This window comes from Ischnura elegans, chromosome 3, assembly GCF_921293095.1.
Source record: "Ischnura elegans chromosome 3, ioIscEleg1.1, whole genome shotgun sequence".
NCBI lineage: Eukaryota > Metazoa > Arthropoda > Insecta > Odonata > Coenagrionidae > Ischnura > Ischnura elegans.
In genome coordinates, this window is record NC_060248.1 from 43,892,278 (window position 1) to 43,905,186 (window position 12,909).

The 12,909-nt window shown below is 36.1% G+C and overlaps 2 protein-coding genes across 4 annotated transcripts in view; one reads left to right on the forward strand and one right to left on the reverse strand.

Annotated features, from left to right (window-relative positions):
* Positions 1-12,909, reverse strand: part of LOC124155714 (spermine oxidase-like) — a 42,783-nt gene extending 29,874 nt beyond the window's left edge. Inside the window, exons 1-8 of one of the 3 annotated variants that reach the window (XM_046529761.1) lie at positions 12,742-12,909; positions 12,505-12,657; positions 12,162-12,420; positions 4,948-5,167; positions 3,412-3,660; positions 3,181-3,318; positions 2,217-2,422; positions 1,709-1,832 (exon numbers count right to left, since the gene is read on the reverse strand). In XM_046529761.1, coding sequence (XP_046385717.1) covers positions 1,709-1,832; positions 2,217-2,422; positions 3,181-3,318; positions 3,412-3,660; positions 4,948-5,167; positions 12,162-12,420; positions 12,505-12,649 — 1,341 coding nt within the window. In that variant the 5' untranslated portion in view covers positions 12,650-12,657; positions 12,742-12,909. Of the gene's footprint in view, positions 1-1,708; positions 1,833-2,216; positions 2,423-3,180; positions 3,319-3,411; positions 3,661-4,947; positions 5,168-5,589; positions 6,480-12,161; positions 12,421-12,504; positions 12,664-12,741 lie in introns of those variants that run through there. The other 2 variants (XM_046529760.1, XM_046529762.1) reach the window with 2 other exon arrangements.
* LOC124155716 lies at positions 6,578-12,003 on the forward strand. Its single transcript, XM_046529763.1, has 7 exons — positions 6,578-6,760; positions 6,992-7,238; positions 7,335-7,488; positions 7,567-7,635; positions 7,768-7,940; positions 10,799-11,035; positions 11,529-12,003. The coding sequence occupies exons 1-7, from the start codon at positions 6,675-6,677 to the stop codon at positions 11,850-11,852; spliced, it is 1,290 nt and encodes a 429-aa protein (XP_046385719.1). The 5' UTR covers positions 6,578-6,674; the 3' UTR covers positions 11,853-12,003.

The window sequence follows — 12,909 nt, forward strand, 5'->3', positions numbered from 1 at the left end:
GGCTTTCCACTAGACCAGGACATGATTATTCACCCTGCACATTATAATTTCCATTCCATTTCAGATGTCTAGTAAAGCTGTCAAAATCATGTACAGGCAATCATATCTTTACTGTCTGATTCAAATTAAGACGGGGATTTAAATGAAAACCTTAAATATGACAGAGAATTTTTAAAATTTTTATGATTTAATTAGTGGTGGTCCTTGAGGTTTACAAAGTGATTGGCAGGTAGCAGAGTGATGCTGCAATGCTGGAGAAGGCAGCAGTCTCCATTGCAAGATGGCTGCTCCACTATCCAAATCTACCACTCAAGAGTAATCTGTCATGCATTTATTGAGCAATGAAGGTGCGAAATTCCAGAGGGAGGCTACTCACACTACCAGTGTATACATTCCGTAATATTCTTTACCTTGCTGCAATAAATGCATGATTACTATATAAAGAAATGGCAAATACCACAATATCCCACTGAAACTCCCTGTTGAAGCTTTCAGGAGAGCTAACTGTGGTGAACGTAGACTAAGGTATGGTACACCCCAGTGATTTATGCAATACATACTGCATTACATGAAATTACAGGCAATGTGATTGGAAAAAAATTCCAGGCACGTGTTAGCTGCTGAAAGCGCATGTAAAGTACTAATTTGTGTCAAATATGTTGTTAAGTTGTTTATAAAAGAATAAAGTGAAGATAGAAAACATTATTATTAGTGAAAAATGCAAGTGAGTTGAACATTAATATTTTTCATACCTATGAAATGTTTTGAGAAGGTTTCGCACAGAGAAGAAATATATATTAAAGAATTTCAAATAATGCAAGTTGTGTCATTTCATTCTATTAACAGATGTTATATCTTTGTTAAGTAAGTAAAGTATACTCCAATGTATGGAAAAACATAGAATGTAAACATTAGTCAAGAATAAGTCGAGAATTACATAGACTCCTTACAGCCCAATGAGGGAGTAAGTAAATCCAGACCAATCCTTCTCCTGTTTAAGGTATCAAAGAGGCATTCCCGAAGGAAATGAATTTCAAGATTAGGGACAAGACAAATACTTTGAACCAAATATATCATTGTACAGAGGCAGTTTAATGGTCTAGAACTATACTTCCAGTACTAAATATAGAAGTATTCAAGAAATGTATAATTGCTAATAAGCCAGCAATGTACATTTACGGAGCCAATGGCAAGTGCACTTAAAGAGTAAGTGCACGACAGGGGTGCAGCTAGGAATTAAGGCTAGGGAGGGTTTCAGGTGCAACTAACACTGGGAGGTTTGGGGTGTGGTATACCCACCAGGGTTAGCGGGAGGTGCGGGGGCCCTCCGCCAGAAAAAAATTAAAGATAAATGGTTCAGAATGTTGAGTTTTACGGCCTTATGAGGGATAATTTGTTAATCCTCACTCTATTCTGTAAGCAATAAAGTAAAATAGATTTAATTTTAAAATTTCTCTGAGGTCTGGGGGGGGTTTTATCCCCCAAAACCCCCCCTCGCTGCGCCACTGGTGCACGATACACAGAAATATTGTCATGTGAAAGGGTACAATATGAAAAGATTTGCCTTGTGCTACATGCTTGAATTTTGGAAAGATCATGATGATTTAACTATGCCAGGAGGTTAACAATACAGGAGGTACAATATAAAGAGATTTTAAAGTATGTACTATCATCCTATCAATTGACTTGAACACTACTCCATTCTTACCACTGATCCGTTTTGATTCGTCAAAGGACATGAAAGATGCTGAGCATTTGTTCCCATTTTTTCACTGTCCATACTCCGATAGCTGTAGGATCCTCGGAAGTGCTTATTTGAAAACCAAGTCGATCTAAGAGAAGAGAATAAAACGGATGTCAGAATTATTTTCATTTATTTCCATTTCCAATCAATTTTTAGCATGTTCTATGTTCATAAATTTTCAGCCCGATGGATATGAATGTACATCTAGGCTGCACCAAAGGCTGCATATTTGCATCTATGAAAGAGTATTTTTCAATTGACATTTACCATATATTTCTAACCAGTCTTTCAAAACTTTAATAATCTTGTTAATAACTCCATTGACAATATTTATTTACGTTGGTGTGTCCTTGATTCATAGAAATTGAGTTGAAAAAATGGATGGAAAAATAAATTGAAATGGATTGATTAATTAACAAAAAAGATTAATTGTTCAATGCCAACACTACCATGATGTTATGCAACACCAGACCTTTTAACTTCTTCGCAAGGAGGGATGTTAAAATGACGACCAAGGAAATAGCTCAAAAGAAAGTTGCAAGATTCCATTAAATCTTTCTCTGATGCTTGTTCCATCTCTTTAGCAGGTGGGCCCACAATCCATCCACAAAGTATAAGTGGATGATCATCAACGCTGTAAAACCCAAATATGTCCCCCAGCCAATTTTCACCTTTGACCTGATGGAGATAAAGAAATCAAATTAACATTCTTATGGCAAATTCATTTCTACTATGAAGCAGGCATGTAGCCAGGAAGGAGTATTTATGGTTATAAAGTATCTAGTGCATGAAAATAAGAGGAAGAAAAAATTGAACTTGAAGAGATCAAGAAGGAAAGAAATCATTGAAAACTTCTGAAGAGAACACCACCCTACAACTTAGACAAACCAGCCAACTAACATCCAAAAAGTTAAAAAGGATTTAAATGGATTAGAATAACTAGCACTTTTCAAGACATAGAAGTTTAATGTATTGTAGAATTTAATCCTATATTTCTTCAGTTATAATTAAAATAGTTTTATTAAAAAGTTAAATGCATAAAAAATTTATCACAAAACATTCATGTTTACTTGATGCAAAGAATGGTATTTACAGACAAGTTTTTGTGCAAGTTGCCTTTGACTAATGGCCATACTTATTTTTAACATTTTCTAAAAATTCATACCACATCGCATGCATCCACCCAGTATAATCTATCCAAACATCTTAATAATATTTTCATTATAAGGTGGGAAAGTAAAAATTTCTTTCCTTTCATTGACTCAAATGACTTTCTTGAAACACAACTGGCAGATAACCAAATCAAATTTTTTGCTGAAATATTATGCCAGAAGCACAGAACAGAACTCCAATTGGCATGAAGCAATGCACTTACATGCAATTATCAATCAAATAATCTGATGTATTCTTTTAATCAAACACTTGTTATTACTAACCCCACTGTTCACCAGCTGTTTCTTGAAAATTGCATGATCTTCCTCATTCCACACTAGGCTAAAACCAGCACAATCTTGAGGCCACCAGCGGTGAGGATATTTCAAGTATATTTTATCAACAGTTCCAAATGCCAGTCCCTGTATAAATTATGTCCACATGAAGATATTAAGTCACATAAACTGCAATGAACGTTCCAAGTTGATAAAAATTTCATAGTTGATGCAACATACCTTTATTGCATTTGAATTTTTACCAGGCAGTTCAGGTTGAAACATATTCAGATTTTCTTTCAAAACCCCTAGGGATACAGTGATAATAATATGATCTGCTATATATTCTGAACCATCGGCACATGTTACAGACACTTTATTCATCCTTTCAGAGTCAGAAAATCCATCCCATTTAATAGAATTGACTTCCTTGTTATATTGAATTCTATTCAAAACCGGAAGTTCATTCCGTGGGTCAGGAATTTTTTTCTGAAAAATGAATATTAATCTATTAAATTGACTTAGATTGAAATTGAAGAATTTTAATAACTCTTTGCACAACTCATAGAAGGAGGTAAGAATGGCACTGATTGGAATCATTCTGATCGATTTTGGTACATGAATATTGCAACATGATCCAAGTTTAGTAAGATTTAAGTTTTTCCTTTAGACAAGACTTAAAAGGCTTAATCTCAGTGTTGGAATGAAAAATTTCTAAAAAAAACTCAATTCCAATTCCTCAGAATTTAAAGGTGCCAAAAACCCTTGGCCATTCACCTATCTGGTGTACTTGAGACTTAATTTAAAATATTACTCAATAATAGAGATGAAATCTGAGGGAGGTAGCAACGAGGGCTAAAATTCTGACAACGGAAGTTGCTTTTTTTCCAGATGTACTCTGCACACTAATTCAGGTATATTACTTGACCTTTCATGGCCACTGCTGGACACTTTATCTGAGGGAATGAGACAACGTTCTAATGGAGGATGCTTACATAGATTCAAGGAGGAAGAAAGATTGGATAGGGAAGAGCTGAACAAGGTTTCTTTCCATAACGATACCTCCACTGCATAAATGCTCAACAATTGCCCACCGAATCAAGTCCGCTCATCTAGTACTATAAGGGCTATCTAGATGAGTGGATATGATTCAGTGGGCTATTGTTGAGCATTTATGCAGTGGAGGTATCGATAAGACTTCAAGGCAAGATCCAACAAGTGGCCGATTTTGAAGCTTGAGTCTATATTGAAGTTATCTTCACATTTCCTAATCTCTCATGGATTAACTGGGGTTTAAATTTTTTCGTCAAGGCAATTACCCATTTTTAATCAGTAAATCATGTCTTGAGGTTGCAAGTTCCATTAGCACTGACTTAAAGGGTTTTCCAAGTCAAATGGCAAGAGTTTTTTTCTTTTAATACGGTCCAAACAGAATGCATAGCTTGTTTCGCTGATGTATTACTTGTCACAAGTACAGCAAGGCATCTTCTTATACTCCTTCCACTTAAAATGTTTTTTTCCTTCACGATTATAAGGCACACTTCTTCACATTTCATTTTTTAAGGAAAACCGATCGAAACGGTTTTAAGTCACATTTGAATGCATATGAGAGAGGTACCGTGCCAAATCTGCATCGGCTCCTGATCATTATTTTAATATATGAAAGATATATCACAGAGAGCCACTCCAAAAATTTGTGATAATTTTACAAGAAACCTAAGAAATAAATTAAATTAATAAAAAAATAATAATAATAAATAACAAAAATTTACTTACAGTAAGCAAGTCAATGACACTAGCATATCCTCCATTCTTCCAATGCAACAACATGTTCCCTTCACACTCCCAATACTCTATGTGGCCTTTCCCAGAAGTATTGAACCAGGAATCCGATGCATCAATTGAATTTTCAAATTTGTGGTACCATTCCAAAAAGGATCGAGCTAAATTTTTATTGATTCCTTTGCTGCTATCATCCTGAAGTTTCTCCTCAAACCTGAGTGCAAAAAGATAATATTTAACCCGAGGATTCAAAAATCAATTTCACTTAAAACACGAGACATCAGATTGCACTGAACACAGCATAGAATTGAAATCACAACATCAAAAGCAGTAAGTAATATCAAAAAGAAGATCAACGAAAAAAATTGCGATCATAATCTAAGATTGTAGGTAAAACAATGTGGTATTGCAGATTTGATAGAAACTTGACAGAAAGCAGAGTATCAGGATTTACACTGAAGATATATTTGAAAGAAACCATAACTTATTTTGGTAACCATCTACTTCCAAGATACCTACTCTTGTTACAGAACCACATTTGCATCTAAATAATATTTGAACTGCCAGATTCAGCCAGTGGAATAAGGGGGGACTATACCTCCTCATGTCTACTGTAATCCTAACACTACTATTTACCTCAAATTTCTCCACCCCTGACCCATATTCAAAACTAACAACTTGTCGCTTCCACTCAATAGCTTTTACGCTTCCCTGTCAAAATTGACGAGAAGCACTCGCACGTATCTCTCTTGACTTGCGCTGCAGTTCCCAGCCAGAATTGGCTGTCTCCTGGGAGTTTCTCATTTTTGGTGGTTTCAGGCAGCAAAAATAATCACTTTTTTAATTTATTAGAGTCATGGCATAAGTTAAAGAGGGTAATTAGGGATGTGGGTAGGGTTTAGGGCACATTTAGGATATCGGTATTTGGATTTATCTTGTATTTTGTAGTCCCAGATGTTTTGTAGCAGAGGTCTTTTTGTAGCAGCGAAATATGCTTCGAATTTTTTAAAAAGTGATATTTCAGATAAGTTAAGATTGGACAGAGTTTGCGATCTTTTCTGATGTTTCTATTGTGTTTATTATTTTGCGAATAATTTTATTTTCTGCAACTTGAATTTTCTTCAGGTGTGATGGCGCCGCATGAAGCCAAGCCGGTGAAGCATACGTTAAGATGGGCTTAATCATGGAGTTGTACAAAAGCAGTTTTGTCTTGACTCCAAGAAGTGAATTTTTCTTTAGTAGAGGGTGAAGAGCTGTGTTGATTCCTGCGGCTTTCTGAATTGCGGATGAGATGTGAGTTGGCTCAGCTTGATGCAATGTGAGCTGAATGAGATTAAGTGAGCATGTTATCCAATTGACGAGAGGCTTATATATGTATTGGTGATAATAGTCATAACCTTCGATTTTCAGATAAAATCAAAGCTGAATTTCAAAAGAAAATATTTTTTTCAAATCACATCGACATTACGATAAACACAGAATCTATTCGATAGGCCTTCGATTCACATGATAAATATTATGCTCACGAAGATGTCTTCAAACCATTGCCGGGCTTGTTTACAATGTTGCCAAATGCCCACACTGGAATATCAGCAACGCTGTGCTGGGGTGCTGGTATCAATAACGTGACGTCACTTAAAGGAAAATCCGACAAGGAAAAACGGGTAAAAACGAGGAAAATGTCAAGGCGATAAAGGTATAGTTGAGAATGAGGTAAACAGATGGAAACTTATTTACCTGCAGAAACAGACACGCACACGAAGTGGGTACCTACATCTTTGTTCGACTCCATGACTATGGTGTTCGGGTAATTATGATATTTTGTATTACGTTATGACGAAAATTTCCGCCAAGCACAATAACTAAAGTAATGAGTTGACTTTGGGTGGTCCCTGTTGTCGTGATTAAAAACGTCAACGGCGCGGCTGTAAATAGTTAAATAAAACTGTTTTCTAGCCTTATATCGCGGCTTTTGCACATAAATGACATTGCTATTGGGGACAAGAAATTTAATCTATCTTTCTTTCGCCAATAACAGGAAACTGAGGAATCCTGAACTTGAAGCAATAAGAAACTCGGTTAAACCTCCCCCAAACAATGACAGCCGTATTGATGAATTAATTCGAAAAACTAGAGATATCCACGTATCTTTTTTGTTTAGTCCTGAAGGGACAAGATTACGCAAGGAATTATGCCTTACTCTAAGCTCTACCAAACCCAGTCCATTTTATTCAGGCTGGGAAGACTTCGGGCATCATCTGGGTCTTGACCCACGAATAGTGAACGTAAGTTAATTTGTGCGTGTATGTTAAATTTCACTGGCCACGGCAAATTATTAACTGTTATTAGTAACCATTATTCCAATTTTGCTACACCATCAGTTTTCAGGCATTGGCATTCTTCGCGAAGACCCAACATTTTATGTAGTGAGGGCATACGCTGATACTGAGCATGGGACTATTGCTAACCTCATCGTAGCATTAAGAAACATTGGGAGACCTGACATTATAACCAAGAACTATGACCTATTCATCGGTGAGTTTTGCTGAAAGTTGACCCACAAACCCAAATATTTCGTAAGCGTCTTACCGGCATTGTTTTTATGTTTTGTAGAATTTTCGGAGGAAATCCATAGGAAATATAGATCATCCGAGGAAAGTGGATACTTGTCAGTATCAGAAGGTGAGCCATTGTTGCAGTTCTTATTGAAAATAATACCTTAAACGAAATCCTCCGTACACAGTTACTTGTGATGAATAGCCACAGTAATAGTAATCTTTCAGGGTCTTAACTTTGAGTTACTTCACTTTAAAGGTACAGTGGATTCATCCAATGGTTCTTCTGAAGAGGACATTCAGCATAATATCATAAGATATCCCTATAATTTGCCTGCTGTACCCAGTATACTCTCCTTACATTCGGTCCAGCAGCCGGAGAGATGCACACAAATCAACATTCAAGTGCAGCATCAAAAGCAGGAGGATCAGGTAGTGTATAACTCAAAAGAAAGTAGGTTAAAAACGCACAACTAATGGAATGCCATATTTCATTCGTTTAGTGTACTGCACTAACAATTAGCTAAGAGGCCATTTGGCTTTAAAATGGAGGGAAAGAGTGTGATTTAAGTGATTTATTCATTCTTTGTATTCAGAAGCGTCTTATTGGTATGGGCGTGATATTGCATCTCTTTAGCATGAGATTAATAATTATATTCATTGTAGTTGTGATTGTAACTTAAGCGGTTCCTTTCTTCAAATGTGTAACTCCTAATAAAATGCATGGCTAAATAGTTTTAGATACTGTAATTGTGGACTTTGGCCATACTTAGATCCACCTTGGGTCTGCATTAATGTTATCTGTCTCCAAAAAAATTCTGCCGGAAAGAGAAGTAGAACTAAATGAATTGACATTTTTTTATTAAGAGTCATGCAAGTACATGTTGTGAAAGATATCTGCATTTAAGGGTACCTGATGCTGCATTCTCTATTATGCTTGTGTGCAAATGCCCTCATGATAATAGTTACTCAGCTAATTGCAACCTAACTTCACTGAAATTCAGTTTTCAACATTTGTTGGAATTACACTTATCATTAGAAATCAATTATCATAGAAAATTAGAATGAAGGACCCTTAAATTTTATAGCTAAGGATGCAGTGCAAGGCTGTCACTGAATGTCATTGCTGACACACAAGGGGAGACCATGTATCTTGCTCCGCCTTTTTCAATGCCGTATTTTTAATGGATTTCAGAATGTTGAACACATCTTTGAACTAGTAGTGGTTCTGTTGAATGGGCCATAGTTTGGTTGTAATTAATTAATTTTCATGCGGTACTTTTCACAAGCCGTATATAATTCCAAAATATCGCACTCCTCCCCAGATTGGTCGGGTGGGGTAGGGGTAGCATATGTGACTCCCACCTAGGGGGCCAGGGTTCGGGGCTTCGTCATGGAAGTATATTTTGCTGTCTTCATTGTGATCATACGGCGTCAAGGTTTTCATTAATTTTAATTGCAGCAAGCATAGACATGAGAAAATTTTTTTATCATAATGGCGTTTAGGTATTTAACCAGTGTCATTCCAAACACGAAGAAATGAAGGCTAAACTTGCTACTCTCTTCAAAAACATACCGAAAGATAAGCTATAACAGTGGCTTTTTTTTCGAAGAAATGACAATTGTCGGTGGGCCTCTTGTTACTATACTGGAAGGGCTACGGAAGATTTTGGAAGCAGCGAGCACAAGACACATTTGGCGCAGTTGTTGCTTTTAACCCTCAAGCCTGTTATTTTTTCACAACCGGGCAAATGGTGTACTTTGCCCATGATATGTGCATATATGATAACACTCGATTTTTGTTAAGATTAATCTTTACCCCCTTGTCAGTGGCGGATACATATGGGGGGCGCATGCCCCCCCTTGCATGGCCATCCGCATTGGCTAACATTGCAGAACCACAACTGTAATTTTTTTTTAATCATAAGATGGGATTGTCTTGTATATGCATATTATAAGTTTAAGTAAAAAGATCTTAAACTTTGCATGTGACTTAATTATTTGTCATTACGACGAAAGGAAAGGTAGCTCAAGATATATTTTGCACCACCCACTCCCCTTTTAGTTTTTTCTGTATCCATTACTGTGCTGACTACAGACCCTATATAAGAATTCTTTCCTTGGAGCGAAATCATCCTTGTCAAACATCTGCTATCTTTATCTCTGTGCTATACACCAATGAAACTACTTATAAAGGAATAGCGAACCAAATTTCAGCATGATTGGAATCAAAACAAAAAATCTGGGTAAAGATCATACCAACAGGAACACATAATGGTGTAAAAGAACTTGTGCAAAGGGTCTGCTTCAACTTTAGTCCCGCATAGTGTGAATGAAAAATAGCACACTTTGATTCATTGAATTTAGGTTTCTCGATAAGAATGACATTGAGTTACTACAATGCCCTTCGAAAGTGGAATTATTATAGTTTTGTTGATACAAGAATGACTTGGAATTTGATGCTGATGATTTCGTCATTAGCTTATTGAAATTACTTGCACATGAGATATTCATGATAACACTGAAAGATAGTGAAGTTTTAATTCTAGCACCCCTTTGGCTAGAATAATTTTTTCTTGATCATGATAAATGTGTTTCCAATTTCAACTGAAGCATATTTTATAGGTAGCAATTGTTTTCAATTCAAGTGTGTGGACTTATGTCCTCCCAGTTACCTATGCTAGGAATTCAAATAGAATTTAGAATATTAATAGTGTTTTCAGCCTATAAGTCTACAGCAAGACGTATTTTGTCATCAAAATAAATGTTTTAGCGAATGTAAGCCACAACATAGTGGGCAAGCCTTGGTCGAGGAGAGAGACAAGTCTATTCACTATTGCCTTGATTCTTAAGATGAGTTGAAGAATGGGAGGGATGTTCCATTCCAAATGGTTTGGAAATGATCACATTCATTACCAGAAGGTTGCAGGCACTGGTGAATTCTCTTACAATTCTTTTTCCGAATAACTGAAAATACACAATAAAAATAACTTCTGAATAATATGTGTACAATTTATTAAGCCATGTTGAACATGCATGAGCAAGTTCATGATAAATTGACAAATTAATAAAAAAAATTACATGGGTGTATATGCAATACACATTTTATCTATTGGGTCTCATTCATTCTATAGGAACTGAATCATTAAAATGTGCTTGGTTACGAACTTGAAAAATGATAATTACAAAGCAATTCATTGTATCTGCAAAATTCATCTATGCTTATGATATTTTAAGCAGTGTTTTTTTCTGTTAAGTAGTATGAACTTTTGGGAATCATCTATTTTCAGCTAATCAGGGCAGCTCCAATCAACATTAAAACTAGAGTGCCAGCAGCAAGACCTCAATATGGAATTAAAGTTATGCTCACATTCGCATCAGATGGCTATGAAATAGCAAAAGAAGTGGCTAAAACTATGAGAGAAAAGAGAGAAGGGCTACCAAGAATAGGAGTTCTCATACTGCAAGAACAGCAAGCGGCTCTAGCTCAGGATGACCAGTCATTCATTGCTGGGGCATTTCAACAGGTGAATTATTTGTTTTTGTTAAACTTAAACATACACTTATTAATAAATAAATTCTGTTAAGTAAGAACATTGAAGTATTAATGCTTTACCTGATAAGCAAATGGTATATGATCTATCGATATACATTTTAGAGGATGTCTGTTTGTCTGTCCACTATGAGTTTCCATACAGTTGCATGGATTGCAATCGAAGTTAGTACACAGGTGCACCTTATGTTGATGTTAAAGCATGCAGTGATACTTTCAGTTGCATCCTAACCATTCTTTACATTTTTTTCTCATTACTGAACCCTACTGTAAGGGAAGCATTCACGTCTACATTGTTAGCCATTAGTTTACTTTTCCTTCATAGTAGAAGATGATAAAAGCATTAATACCGAGCTTTGGTAGATTAATTTTCCCATTGTTATTATAGGTATTTAGATATATTGGCAGTATTTGTTTGGATGTCATTTGTGGAGAATACTGATAATAAATTCCAATTTCTTTTGCAGGTGGACTATGTGATTCCCATCATTACCAGGGAGTACATACAAAGGATCTTAAATGTGGAAAATGACTATGTCAGTTCCACCTGTGTAGATGACAGATACGTGAGGTACATTTATGTGCTGATGAACACCAACTACATCAATAATGGGTGTTCGAACAAAAAGTGTACTTGCATTATACCAGATGAAATTGTTCATTCGATGTTGAAGCACCCTAAGATAGTAAATGAACCTCTGTTCAAAGTGTGGCATAAAGTAAGTGGCACAGAAGAACTTTGTAAGATCCTCTTGCAAGCCACTATTCGTAGGAGAAACCTGGCAAGTTGAATGAATTACCAAACATATATCTGTAACAATTTCTTTCCTCGACTTGTAAATTTCATCCAATTGTAAAATGCAAACGTGTAATTTCTACTAAATATTTATAATCACACATCCATTTCTTTCTGCTTTGCAAATAAACAAAATGAAGCAAAAATAACATCACCATTATTTTCTGAAGGCATTCATCAAACGACTGGTAACCTATTGTCTGCTGACTCCCTCATGGAATTGCATGAAATCTATCATCAGGGAAAATGGATTTTAATCGTTGGTAAGCCTCATAAAGATGAAAGTAAAAAAGGTTTTACTCACTCTCGCGTGAAATAATCCCCCAAAGAACCGTCGAAACCAATTAAGTCAGAAGACGTTGCTTCGTTAATTTGTGCAATGAGGGTCATCACTTGGTCGGTGAAGTCGCCATCAACTAATACCCCAGATGATGTAACAAACTGAGTTTCTGTATAGCGGCTTCCAGAATCGCCAAGCAGCTGATGGGGTTTCGCTAGTTCATACACTACATTATTTTTTTCCCCGTGTACCCATTGCGCTCCCATATCCACAACTCGCTCACCTGACAACATGATAAAAATAGCAAATGAAACCCAATAATAGAGGGTTTAAATTTAAAAGTAACATACTTAATACTCAATCTTACCAAATTCACAAGAGTATATCCTTCCACCCATCCTATTCTCAGCCTCCAAAATGATGAAGTCCTTGAAACCATTTTCCAACAATCTCGAAGCTGCTGCAATACCAGATACTCCCGCACCAATTATTATAGCTCGAAATTTACTCATATTTATGCCTGTAGCTAACAATAAGTTGAATACAAATTAATGTAGAAACAAACCCTCCGCATTCACCACGGTATTCCTTCATTTTGATATACCTCTGAATACTGCCAAAATTATATCGCCAAATAATGTGATACGCAGCCGTTCATAATCGCTTTCAATATCCTATTTTACGCAGCTATATAAATATTCAAATAAAGCTCGAATTGCTTGTAACACGTGAATGCGTTTTCGTCTGTAGAAACAATATAGCAACGAAATGC

Excerpts from the sequence above, each read along its gene's own strand:
- LOC124155716 (XM_046529763.1), top strand. The coding sequence starts at position 6,675 with ATGGAAACTTATTTACCTGCAGAAACAGACACGCACACGAAGTGGGTA. Across the intron at positions 7,636-7,767 it reads ATACTTGTCAGTATCAGAAG|GTACAGTGGATTCATCCAAT; the intron begins GTGAGCCATTGT and ends TTCACTTTAAAG. Across the intron at positions 11,036-11,528 it reads TTGCTGGGGCATTTCAACAG|GTGGACTATGTGATTCCCAT; the intron begins GTGAATTATTTG and ends TTTCTTTTGCAG.